General features: G+C 36.5%; 1 protein-coding gene across 3 annotated transcripts in view; it reads right to left on the reverse strand.

The window, feature by feature from the left end:
* The window catches only part of Atf2 (activating transcription factor 2), a 76484-nt gene that overhangs the window by 30566 nt on the left and 31735 nt on the right, over window positions 1-14183 (reverse strand). For all 3 annotated transcript variants that reach the window (XR_005877205.1, XM_040745607.1, XM_040745606.1), the window contains exons 5-7: window positions 7094-7190; window positions 3885-4003; window positions 3430-3558 (exon numbers count right to left, since the gene is read on the reverse strand). Coding sequence is in view for 2 of the 3 variants with exons in the window: in XM_040745607.1 (XP_040601541.1) it covers window positions 3430-3558; window positions 3885-4003; window positions 7094-7190 (345 nt within the window). In the remaining variant the exon portion in view is untranslated. The remainder of the gene's footprint in view (window positions 1-3429; window positions 3559-3884; window positions 4004-7093; window positions 7191-14183) is intronic.

Raw genomic sequence — 14183 nt, forward strand, 5'->3', positions numbered from 1 at the left:
TACCCCCTTTCATCATTACTTTTTTACATTCCAATCCCAGTTCCCCCTCCTTCCTTTCCTCACACTCCCTCCATTTCCCCCTCCCATCTGCTCCACGGATAGGCTAAAGCCTCCCATAGGAAGTCAACTAAGTCTGTCCCATCATCTCGTTGAGGCACCTCTCCACCCCCACACCCCTGTTGTCTAGGCTGGGCAAGGAATCTCTCCATATAAAATGGGCTCCACTAAGTCAGTTTGTGCATTAGTGTTAGGTCTTGGACCCACTGCCAGTGGCCTCATGTATTGTCCCAGTCACACCATTGTCACCTATGTTAAGAGGGTCTAGTTAAGTCTTATGCAGATTCCCCATTTGTAGTATTCGAGTCAGTGATCTCTCACTAGCTCGGGTCCGCTGTTTCTGTGGGTTTCCCCATCATGGTCTTGACTCCTTTGTTCATATTTTTGGTCCTCCCTCACTCCAGAAGCTTGGTCCATTGGTTAGTTGTGGATTTCTGCATTTGCTTCCATCTGTTTCTGGAAGAGGGCTCAAGCTTCTCTGAGGTTATGAACTGCAGGCTAGGTATCTTTTGCTTTATGTCTGGTATCTATTTATGAGTGAGTACATACTATGGTTGTCTTTCTGGTTTTGGGTTACCTCACTGAGGATGGATAAAACCCTGTGTTTCACAGGAAAAATAAAGGGATCAGTAATGTTCAGTAGTCTAGAGGACATGCTTGAGGCCCTTGATTCTCAGCACTGGACTTGGGGCAAGAGAAGTAGGGGTGATAGTGATACAACTGAAAGATGACAGCTAAGACTGAACACAAAACAGGGTTAGATTCAAACTTATTTTGTAAACAGATCTACTAAGATTTGCCATTGGTTTCAAAGTCAAGTCAGAAAACCAAGAATTGAAGATGACAACTAAATGCTTAGCTTAAATAAGATGGATACAAAATTTTCTTTTTTGGGGGGAGGGGTAGTCTTGCAAAGGGAAGGGAGTAGGAGGGAAGAGGCAGGATCTTGCTACAGAGCCCAAGATGGCTGAAATTTGTTATAGCACAGGCTAGCCTTGAACTTGCAATACTCTTGACACTACCTTCCCAGTGCAGGAATTACAAGGATATGTCACCATACCTGGTTGGAGAAAATTTTCTCAGAGAAAACTGAAGAAAAAATTAAGGGATTTGTTTCAGGCATATAAGTTGTTCCCTAGACACAGCAAAGGTGATGCTAACACAGCGTTGAGATACCTGGGCAGGTATAAATTTGGGATTACTATAAGAAAATTAAAACAGAGAAGAAGTCCAGAACTGATTTAACACAACTTAGCAAGATTGTGTACTACCTAAAAGGAACTGATGACTAAGGAATGCAGAAGGAGCACCCTAGAAGATAATAACGTAGCCACACAGATGAAAAGTGATAAATGTAAAGGGGAAGGAATGCTCTGCAGGGAAATGAGACTGTTCTAAGGATCTATAATAAGTGTAATAAATATAGAAATGACCATATGTTTAGAAAGAAGAGGATAATTAATTATATCAAGATAATGATAAAGTATAATCATTAAAAGTTATGATTTTGGGAAATCTCTAGAGGGAGTATGTGCTTAGCTTCAAGATTTCTGAGGCTGGGATTAGGAATGAAGCTCAGTGGCAGAGTACCTCCTCAGTATGACTTCAACTGAGTACTGGGGGAAGGAGCAGTACAGAATAAGGATATAAATAAAGGATTATTGCATGCCCACACCATCTGTTTGTGATTTAAGATAAATGTTTCTAGTCAAAAAGTTAAAAAATAAGGAACTTTATAAAAATTACAGTAAGCCAGGTTAATTTCTCATTTAATTCAATTAAAGAATTAAAAAGATACATTTAGTATAGTCTACATATAGTGTTTATAAAGCCTACGTTGGCATAAAATAATGCCCTAGACTTCACATTCAATTGACATTCCTCACTTAAGTCTTGCAGTGTAAATTGCAGTCCGTATGTAAGCTCTACTCATAATAAGTGCCCTATATAAAAGCATACCACTTACAATTTTTTATACCAGTGGTTTAGTTTTTTTTTTTTATTGTTTTCTGGTGTGTGTGGTATGTCTGTAATATATGAATGAATGAATGTATGTATGTATGTATGTATGTATGTATGTATGTATGTATGTATATGTGTATATAGCTGTGGGGGGGGTGCAGGCATGCACACATAGAGGCCAAAGGACAACCTATGGATGTGAGTCTTCACCTTTCTATCTGTTTGAGACAGTTTCTTTGTCACTGTATACGCTAAGCAGCAGGTCTATTAGTTTCTAGAGACTTTCCTATCTCTGCCTCTCATGTCCCTTTCAGGGCATGGAGGAATCACAGGTACTTGTGCTCCTGCATCTGGTCCTTATGCAGGCTCTGGAGGTCACAATTCAGACTGTCAGGCTTAGTGAACAAGTTTAACTCATTGAACCATCTTAAATTTTTAATTGTGCCTTTTCTTTGTTTAAATACAAATATCAGTATAGTTACCTGCATAGTCAATATAGTAGTATCAAAAAGTACACATTTATAACTTGGGAATGATAGGCTATAGCATACTAAGTATGTAGAAAGCTATAGTCTACATTTGGGTAAATACACTATGCTTTGGATAGAAAGATAATACTGCTTACTGAGACGTTTCTTAGGATACATCTCTATCAGCGGTACATAACTACATTCTCATAGTAGAAATCCATTCATATTATGATTTTACATTGACAACTTAAAAAGTAACACTGCCACTGTCTCTTTATGTGTAGTCACAGTGCTCCTATAGAAATGTGCTTATTCTATGTGGTTTCCAAGTGAAAGAGTGATGAAGTACACATCATAATGTAACTCAACACATAACTATAGCCCAGGAAGCCCGAGTTACCAATCTACTTAAGGAAATATTCATTTTTTATATCAAATATATATTGTGGAATAATAATCACTCACACTTGAACATCCTGTCAAAAAACTTCAGTTGTACAGATTTTTCATATCTTAAAATAACACCCTATTTTCTAAATGGGTTGCAGTTCTCTCTTTTAAATTACATTATTTAATAAAGGTAATTATTTATGGAGGTGGAATTTCCTGTAAGTATTCACAAAGGTTTATGTGTGTGTGTGTGTGTGTGTGTGTATAAATCTAAAACTGAATTATATAAAATTTAACGTTAATGCTTTATAAAGGTTAAAATAATCAAGTTTGGGAATAGTGGGATAGCTCAGTGGATAAAGGTGCTTACCACCAAGCCTGAAAGCCTGAGTTTAATCCCTGGGACCTACATACTGTAAGAAGAGAACTGATTCCTACAAGTTGTCCTCAGACCTCCACATGCCATGCACACCCACAAACATAAACAATAAACAAAGGCATGCAAAGCAACCTAAATATTTGGAAAGGCAATCTTTTGCATAGTTCTAACCTTTTCATCACTGGTGGTAGACTCGGGGTGAGGTAAAGGACTGTCCTGGTGAGTTGTTTCCACAACAGAAGGTTCCTCGATTTTGCTTCTTATGATGGGAGTTGCAAGAGGGGACAAATCTAGAGGCATCTAGTGCAAATGATAAAGAAAACTTTGTTAAAAGTTGAAAAAATGAGCCGGGCGGTGGTGGCGCACGCCTTTAATCCCAGCACTCGGGAGGCAGAGGCAGGAGGATCTCTGTGAGTTCGAGACCAGCCTAGACTACCAAGCGAGTGCCAGGACAGCCTCCAACGCCACAGAGAAACCCTGTCTCGAAAAACCAAAAGGAAAAAAAAAAAAAGTTGAAAAAATGGCCAATCAAAATGTTTACATTTATTGAGAAACTGGGAAGTGAAACCCATCACTTATTTCCCCTCAGAAGTATTGTTTTTTAAATTTTGTGGTTAACAACATACTTTTTTAATGTCATCTTCTGAAGCCTTCTTGAATTCATTTTCAAATGGACTTGCCAACTCATTAAACAGACCCACTTCTTCACAGTTTTTTAGGAATCTTGTTGGTGTTGGTGTTTGATCTGAAATAAATGTCAAGAAGTAAGCACACACACACACACACAAAAGAAAAAAGTAAGCACACAAACATAAATGATCATATGAAGATTCTAAAATGCTGCTAGCAAATTAACAAATTGGTAGCACTGACTCAGTCACAAGTTATTTCTCTCTTTGAAGAGATGTCTTCCTTTAAAACAAAATTTGGCTAAGCTTTCTTTTATACTAAGATATTTCCTCAACTTCATGAACCATAATGGTTCATTTATGTTTAGTGTAACTACTCTGAGTGTAGAGTGACATAAGCAAATTCTGGATAAGTTACTATTAACTAACATACTGATAAGAATATTTTAAAGTTATAGCATCAAAGATTATGATTGTTAAATGCATACAATTTAAGGAAAACTAATGAGAACACATGCATATTTTATCTTGGCATGTTCAACTAGCTGTTCATAATGTATTACAAACTTGAGTTTAATATACAATTTTACATCAAAATACTGAAAAGAAAAAAAGGTTAACATCCCCCAAAAGAAAAAATCTTATTGCTACTATGCAGCAAAGCATGTTTTAAAAAACTGTTGAGAGGGTGTGTGTATATATATATGAGTCATATTTCAAAAGAAATGCTCTAGCTTAATTTAATAAGAATGTGAACTCAACTTTCTTACAGCCTGGGCTATTTCAACTATACCTGAATATGCACCATTGATATGCATGTTAACATATATACTGATTATTAATATACTGTCTGTAAACGAATGAAAAGTAAAATTTACAAATCTTTTTATTCTTATAATTTTGAGGGATATTTGCTTACAAGAGAGTTGGTAGTATATTAAAAATCTATTCATATTTTATGCATTTTAGGGCAGCAATCTATTCTACTTAGTACAGCACTGGTGTAAGATAAAATATGTTTAGCTGTTGTTAATTACAGAGTTTCTATAGGGGGTATTACAATTTTATCTTTACTTCTTAGAAGTACTGCATATAAATATCTTTAACAAAAATAATTCACTTATACATATTAAACATAAAGTAGGCTTCTTTTACTATAAACAATATCAGAATTACTATAGTGGTCCTTGTATGTCATAATCTTATCTATTATTTACTCTTTAACCTATACCATACTTTTTTGCCCCAAGACCTCCAAAATAGTATTTTAAAAAGGGTTTTGTGTATATGTATCAGCTTAAAGTCTATTCTAATTCAAACTAGTCAAAATATAAATGTGACTTTTGTTCAAACCTAAGGAGTTTGTCTAAACTGACCAGGATGAAAACAATTAACATTAAAAAGAGGAGAGTCTGGAAAACGCACATGCCTCAATCACTTTTACAGATGATTACTGCTAGTACCATCAGATTTGAGAAAAGTCATCAAAGGCACAATTGGTTAACATGCAAATTGTTTAAGGCTACTCATCATCATGCACTCTATTTATATAGTTATGTTAAACTTTTTATCTCAATGTTAGTAAAAATGCTATGACTGTTCCATTTTTATACTGTACTAAATGTAATCAGAAAAGTAACTTCTAGAAACCAGATTTAAAACATTCCTGAGATAAAAGTTTACAGAGAGAATGTCTAACAGTAAATCTCAAAGAAACAAAGACTTTCATACTTAGCAAAATACTTTCTAGGTAGTTTTTATTTCTATTTATCTAATGTTCTTTATTTTTTGTTGTGATCCTACTTTTTATTTACGTATTCCAAAGAAATGCACACTTCACTTTGTTCTGGATCCTTTTATTTCCAGCATTAAAGATAAGTCAAAAGTTCTCCCTTCTATATACATGTATTTTTTTTTAAACAAATTACTAACATTTTGCTTCCTCTCACTTATTTTATATTTTTTGGTTTTTCGAGGAAGTGTTTCTCTGTGGTTTGGGAGGCTGTCCTGGAACTAGCTCTTGTAGACCAGGCTGGCCTTGAACTCACAGAGATCTGCCTGCCTCTGCCTCCCAAGTGCTGGGATTAAAGGCGTGCACCACCACTGCCTGGCAGTCTCTCACTTATTTATTACCAAAATTATAGTACATATAGGAGGAGCCATATGATATTGCTTCAACATCTTATTTTTCTAAAGCACTGCATATGGTGTTTTGACCTCTAGACCAAATAATAATTTTAAAATAGTAATACTATTCAGTATTAAAGTTAATTCTAGAATTATAGCATAAGCTAAGCTTCACAAAACAAAGGATTCTGGTTATATTTATGATATATATGATAGAGAGCTAAAGTATATGTAAAAGTTAACACAGAATTTATCACAATATTCAGAAAAAAACGAATATACTGAAAGTATGCATAGTATGTATTATACACACAGAAATATATATACACAAAACATCAAAGAAAACAGCTAATATAGGATACAGTGATTATAAGCTGACGCATGAATTGAGTTTCTCTTTTCATATATGAAAAATAATGATCTGCTCAGGGTGATACCATATGGTTATAGAGTTGACACACACACACACAAACACTAACTGAACTTAGGTCTCCTGTATGAATAGTATTTTATTTTGTAGTGCTGGGGATTAAAAGCAGCACCTTGTGCACAAGCTAGGCAAGCACTACACTAATGATCTACATCCCAGCTTCAAAGTATTATTAGTAAAACATTTCATTGAAAACATTTTTAACAAAATTATAATGACCAAGTCTGCTAAGTATTTCTTCTCCACAGGAAGTATCTGATCATTTACTATCTTCACAAAGTTTTGTAAGCCAGGTGTGTGACAGCTAAAAAACAAAAAACAAAAAAAACAAAAAAAAAAAAACCCTAAATACCAAGGAGTTCAATTATCAGTTAAATGTCCATCGTGCAGAAGTCATGAATGTTCCAAAGGTTCTAATTAACTTCCATAAAACTGACTTCAGATGGGTGTTTGAAAAACACATCTAAAAGTGAAATGAATGATCAAAAGAACATATAGAAACGTAATGGGTAAATACATGTTGCTAACATTTACTATAAATGAAGTAATTGGAATATCATCAGACTATAGTATTTACAGAGAATACACAAAAATTGTGCACATTCTAGGTGAAATAGTATATAAGCCATTAATAAAAGCATATACTAACCAGCCACAATGACACTGTCATTACGTGCTGGACCAAATTTCAGTGTCATCTCATGTTTATGTTTATGGACAGCCAAATGATCCTCGTTGGTAAAACGCTGTGGCAAAAAGTTTTAAAATACAGTTAAGATTTTCAATTTGATCAAAGAAAACTGATAAGGATATCAATTTCCACAACATGTAAAACCACCATTAACAGTGAAATACCAGTTTATAAACTGTAAGATAATCAATCTACTGTTAGCACAAAAGACATACTAAATTCAAATAATCAGAGAAGCCCACTGCTGAATAAGAAATGATAGTATAACTCATTTGAAAGACTTGAAAATGAAACCCAAAGCAAAATAATAAGGACCACTATTCATCTTTTATTATGTCAGAGAAATATGAACTCCACAGTTCAAACACTACAAAAATACTGTTTTTACTTAGATGTAAGGTTACTTACCACTTTTTAACTAAGAATACTCTAAATATGACTTCTGAGCAAATTAAAAAATAAATCTGAGGCCAGGCATGGTGGTACACACCTTTAATCCCAGCACTAGGCAGGCAGATCTTTGTCAATTTGAAGCTAGCCTGGTCTACATAGCGAGTTCCAGGTCAGTCAGGGCTACATAGTGAGACTATGTCTCAATTGAAAGAAAGGAGGGAGGGGAGAGAGGGGAGGGAAGGGAGGGGGGAGGGAAGGGAGGGAGGGAGGGAGGGAGGGAGGGAAGAAGGAAGGAAGGAAGGAAGGAAGGAAGGAAGGAAGGAAGGAAGGAAGGAAGGAAGGAAGGAAGGAAGGAAATTTTCTAAAAAAGAAAGAAATCTGGCCTTATATTCCACAGTAAAGAATTCCTGTGTTATAATATGGCAAAGAAACAGCAATCACAACATGATACCTAAATTTAAATTGTTTTAACCTAAAAGTGATTTTTAAAATCATAGCTCATATTAAAATGAATGCATGTTTAAAGCTATTTATAACATCTTTCTTCACCTTACACTGGGTAAGTAGCAAATGCCAACAGTGACACAAAATATTCATATTTAAATACCTACTGTGTCTGGAAATCAACCTTAGGAAGAGCTCCTTATTTAGCACTATTGTTTCTCTAAACAGGAAATCAGTCATTTATTTTGCCCATTTTCTGGTTCAGAAGTTAAATTAACCCTCACTCTTTTCTATGGCTTTACAATGGGGATGTTAGAATTGTAAAGAAGTCTGACACCTACTATCTATTAGCATCCTAATACTGCACACAAACCCAACTTCAATTAAAAAGAAAAAAGTTTATATTATTTTTATTTATGTTCATGCATGCGTCTAAAGATGTCTGTAAAAGCAAGAAGATACTAGAGTCCACAACAATGTAAGTAACCTGATGTGGGTGCTAGGAACCAAACTCCGTTCCTCTGACAGCGTAACAAGCACTTCTAACTATTGAGCCCTCTCTCTCACTCTACAGCTTCAATTAGAAACCTTCATCACGCCTTTAATCCCAGCACTCGGGAGGCAGAGGCAGGCGGATCTCTGTCTGTGAGTTTGAGACCAACCTGGTCTACAAGAGCTAGTTCCACCAGGACAGCCTCCAAAGCCACAGAGAAACCCTGTCTCAAAAAAAAAAAAAAAGAAGTCCTTCATCAGTGCCCATTGTACTCTGAACTTTGATTATTCAGCCTATCACTATAACAGACTGATCTTCATGTCTAGCCTTCTAAGTAAGCTAAGCACCTCCTATGATCTCCAAATCTGTCATAAACATTACATAGATGCTAATGGAAAAAACGAACTTCTTAAAACAATAGTTGACTTTTCATTCCGGGAAGGACCCGCCCCCCCCCAAGTGTTCAGATTGAGAGAGCATCCCTCATTGTGGGATGGGCACCCAAAGTCCATTTGTGTGCCAGGGATAAATACTGATCTACTACCCAAAGCCCCATAGATTATCTAAGCCTCCACACTGACACCCACATTCAGAGTGTCTGGATCAGTCCCATGCTGGCCTCTCAGCTATCAGTCTGGGGTCCATGAGCTGCCCCTTGTTCAGGCCAGCTGTTTCTCTGGGCTTCACCAGCCCAGTCTTGACCTCTTTGCTCATCATTCCTCTCTTTCTGTCACTGGGTTCCTGGAGTTCAGTTCAGTGTTTAGCTGTGGGTGTCGAAATGACTGACTCTAGAGATACCCCATTGAGGGTCTTACCTTCCCTGGGGAATGGAGTCAGGATTGGGGGGTGGCGGGGTGGGGGGGCTGGGAGGGTGTGGAGGGGAGGAAGAGTCCTCCCCCGGATCTGGAGAATTAGTGGTGGTGCTTTTCACAAGCACCCCCAGAAACAAAGCTCTATAGACAGTGAACACACTACAGAGCTTACTGACACTGTTTTACTGCTTTTTATCCTTGTATTAAAATTCTCAGTGCTATGCTTTTTTTTAAAAGCTCAGGAAAGTTAACCTAGAATTTTTATTCTACTACTGCCCTCTGCTTGGATTAGTTTGGTCACAAACATCAAAAAACAATTGGAGCTGAAGGTGTAGTCTAGTGGTAAAGTGCCGTGTACAAGGCCTTAGATCTGATGCTCAGAAGAGCAACAATAATAACAACTAAAAACACCCAACCAACTAACCAAACATACTATAGAGTAACATTATCTGTTGAGTAATGTGAGAACGAAAGCGGGCTATCTTAATTAAAAGTAGTGACTAGATAAAAATATGAGTGTTTTATATTTATAAACTCTCATACAAGATCCAAAGATCTAATTAACTACTAGTTACAAAGGGTTTATTGACAAAAAAAATTTTATATATGAAGGACATGGATTCTTTTTAAACAAATAATTAATACAGTAACTAATATAGGCTGAGGTAAAATTTATAATTTGTGTGAATTGTTTCCTAGACAAACTAAAAAGTTTTTCTTCAGAAGAAACTTTGATCATATTTTTGCTTCTCCCTCACTCTGATTGTACTCCAGGAGCTTGGTCTATTGGTTAGTTGTGGATTTCTGCATCTGCTTCCATCTGTTTCTCTGGGGTTGTGGGTTGTAAGCTGGTTATCCTTTGCTTTATGTCTAGTATCCACTTATGAGTGAGTACATACTATATTTGTCTTTCTAGTTTTGGGTTACCTTACTCAGGATTTTTTGGGGGGGTCTGTTTATTTGCCTGTGAATTTTAGGATGTAATTGTTTCTTATTGCTAAATAGTACTCCATTGGTAAATATACCGTTTTCTTTATCCATTCTTCAGTTGAGGGGCATCTAGGTTGTTTCCAATCGAAGTGAAGGAGTGATATATGAACAAAGGAGTCAAGACCATGCTGGGGAAACTCACAGAAACAGCTGACTGGAGTTAGTGAGAGATCACTGATTCAGGTCTGACAAATGGGGAACTTGCATATGACCGAACTAGACTCCCTTAACATAGGTGACAATGATATGATGGGACAATATCTGATGCCACTGGCAGTGGGTCCCAGATATAACTCTAATGCACAAACTGACTTAGTAGAGACCATTCTATATTGAGAGATACATGTCTAGCCTAGATACAGAGTTATGTGGGGTGGAGAGGTTCCTTGGTCCCACCTCAAGATGATGGGACAGACTTAGTAGCCTTCCTCGGGGAGGCCTTACCCTCTCCAAGGAGCAGATGGGAATTGGGGGTGGGAGTGAAGGGTTTGGGAGGAGAGGAGAGAGGGGGAACTGGGATTGAAATATAGAAAAAAAGAAATTTTGTAGAATAATTATAATGTTATTACTGGCAATATTAACATTGAATTAATATAATTTCTTCTAGACAAAGTCCAATTCCAATGCACAATGTAACAGGTATATATATAATCCAAGTATTTCACTTAATAAAAACAAAAGCTTGAACATTTGTTTCAATAAACAAGGGAAAGATGTGAAGAAAAGTTTTTGGCTAGGACCTTAGCAAGGTATAAAAAGGATAATGGGCAGATGGGAGGAAGGTGTACATGTGGCATCCACAGTAAATTAATGTGAGCTCTAATAGCTAAGAAATTTGTGTTTTCAATGCTTGCCCAGGTCTTTTCAGACTTTATTCCTGGAGTAGCGTGGGGTGTTACAAAGACCACAGTATCTAAGTGGCAGTCAGTGGACAACTCTGTGGTGTTAGTTCTCTCCGTCTATCTTTACACAGATGTTCCAGGGATTGAACTAGGGTTGCCAGGTTTGCATGACATGCGCTTTTATATGCTAAGCTATCTCTTACCAGAATTAATTTCTTAAGAATCAGCCATTCTGTGGTTTTATAGTTATTTTCATGCTAAATTATTACATTATTATTATTATATATTATTATTTAACTTGTTAAATAGGTAGAATAAGTTTTGATATCATCAGGGTAACAGCTTTTTGCTAACTTTTTCCTTAGTTGAAGAGGAACTCTATTACATGCAGGAAGCTACTGATTAACACATATATACCTCCACATATACCTCCACTGAGTCTTGAGCTAAGTATATATATTGTATCTAATTTCCTCTCTGAAACAGCTTATGGTGTACAATAATTTACCACAAACTATTTTCAATTAAAGTGGCACCAAAGGCAAAGGTATCATCAACAAAATAGAGCATGTAAATGAATATTTCACCAAGTTTCTAACTTCGTGTCTTTAATTCAATTTAACAGCATATCCCCTGCATACAAATGAAGTTAACAGGAGCCTGTGCAGTATCTAAAAATTACCTAGGCATTTATAAAAAGACCATGGTAAGAAGTTTCAGGTAAACTCTTTGTGCTAATTCTTACAGGCTATTCTTAAAAGTGACACTATCAACAAAGTACATTTTAAAATGTGAAAATCTATAGGAAATTCTAAATTTAAATTAAGTATGCTAGAACAAAATTTGGATCATGCCATGTTTGGTGATGAGAAAAAAATAATTTGAACTAACATACCAAATTGGTGTTACTAAAATCAATCATTGCAGGGTATGGTGGGCATACTTTTAAGTCAGTTCTCAGGGGACAGGGGATCTCTGTGAGTTCCAGGACAATCAGAACTACATAGTGAAATTTTAAAAATAAATTAGTAGCAGTATCTTCAACATCCTAAGAAATACTACTTAATATAAACAGAATATGTCACTGCTACTTTAAGGAAGATTTTCTTTTTTTAAGACAGGGTTTCTCTGTATTGTTTTGGAGACTGTTCTGGAACTCGCTCTGTAGACCAGGCTGGCCTCGAACTCAAAGAGATCCAAGTGCTGGGATTAAAGGCGTGTGTCACCAAGCCCAGAGAAGAGTTAACACATGAAAGTGATATTCACTGGGCTATGTTTTGGTCAGTGATAGTGTATGACTTTAAATATCTCACAGAATCATTGGCTAACACTCGATTGGAATGTTTATGATGGAAATAGTTCATTATTAATGAGAGCTAAACTACTAATGAAAGCAAAAGCAGAGTGAGCTTTTCTTTCTTCTTTCTTTTCATATTGTGTGAATGTGTAGAAGTCAGAAGATACCTTGCAGGAACTGGTTCTCCTTCTACCATGTGGGTTCTAGGGAGTGAACTCAGGTCATCAGCCTTTGAGCCTTCACCCAGAGAGTCATCTTTTGAGTCCAATATTTAACTATTTATACATTTTATCTATTTATTTATTTATTTGGAATGGGAATCCAACCCAGGGATTCTAGGCCAGTGCTTTACCACTGAGCTTCATTTCAGCCCGTTTTTAAAAACACAAAGATCTTATGATGGTCTTGAACTTGTAGTCTTTGTGCTTCAGCCACTATGATTTTTTTTTATGTGTGTGTGGGGGGGGTGTGCGTATTGAGCTGGTAATTCTAGTTTGAGAAACGTACTCTAAGAAACTAATTAGCTATGTAAAATGATACTCATTACAATGCTGCTTGTTGTACTAAAATGAATTTCAAAGCTCATAATAGAAAAATAATTAAATGACAGGACAACATGTTCCAGCAAGAGAACACAGCCAGCAATTTAAAACCATGGTTAGCCAGGCATGGTGGCTCACATTTGTAACTCACTAACATTTTTCAAATACTATAAATTTAATGCTAGGGAATTCTCTTAAACAATTTGTTTCATTTTGTGTTTTTTGTTTTGTTTTGTTTTGTTTTGCTTTGTTTTTCCAACAGAGTTTCTCTGTGTAACAGCCCTTACTTTGTAGATCATGGTGGCCTCAAACTTACAAAGATCCACCTGCCTCTTCCTCCTGAGGGCTGGGATTAAAGGTGTGCGCCACCAAGCATGGCAAAACAATTTCTTATGATACACATGTAAACATATATTCTAACGTTCAGCTACTGATTCTTTTTCTTCTATTTAAGCAAATCTAAATATTATGGTTTTATTAAAAAAACAAACAAGCAAAAAAAATCATGTGTAGAGCTGGGGTGATGGCTCAGCCATAAAGAGCCCTCACTTACTGATGCTGTTCAGGAGTTAGAATGGGTTCCCAACATTCACACAGCTAATAGCCCACCAATAACCCCAGTTCCAGGATATCTAATGCTTTCTTTTGGTCTCTACAGAGTGCAGCATGCACATAATGCACACATAACCTCAAGCAAGCACATTGAAATACACATAAAAATACACAAAATCTTTCCTAAAATGAATCTTTAGAAATAACATGTATCAGTGCTAGGTGTGGTGACCTACACCTTTAATCCCAGCAGTTAGGAGGTAGAGGTAGGTGGATGTCTGTGATTTGAGGCCATTCTAGTCTATCTAGTGAGTCCCAGACCAGGCAAGGCTACAAAGTAAGATTCTGTCTAAAAAAATGGAGGGTCAGGTCGTGGGTGGAGATGATGACTCAGTGTTTAAAAGTGCATAATCTCTTGGGAAGGGCCTGAGTTTAGTTCCTAGCATTCTGGATGGATTGGATTCCTGTTAACACCAACTCCAGGGAATCCAATGCACTCTTCTGGCTTTCATGGGCACTGTACTAACACTCCTCCCCCAAAACATGTAATTTTAAAAAGTATGTATTAATAAGGGGTCATTAATCTCACACACACAAAAAAAAACAGCAACCATTCTATTTTAAGCAGAAAATGTTAGGACTTGAGGCCAAGTTTCCAAAAATGACTTCTAGAACAACCTGGC

This window comes from Mesocricetus auratus, unplaced genomic scaffold, assembly GCF_017639785.1.
Source record: "Mesocricetus auratus isolate SY011 unplaced genomic scaffold, BCM_Maur_2.0 Super-Scaffold_100004, whole genome shotgun sequence".
Lineage (NCBI taxonomy): Eukaryota > Metazoa > Chordata > Mammalia > Rodentia > Cricetidae > Mesocricetus > Mesocricetus auratus.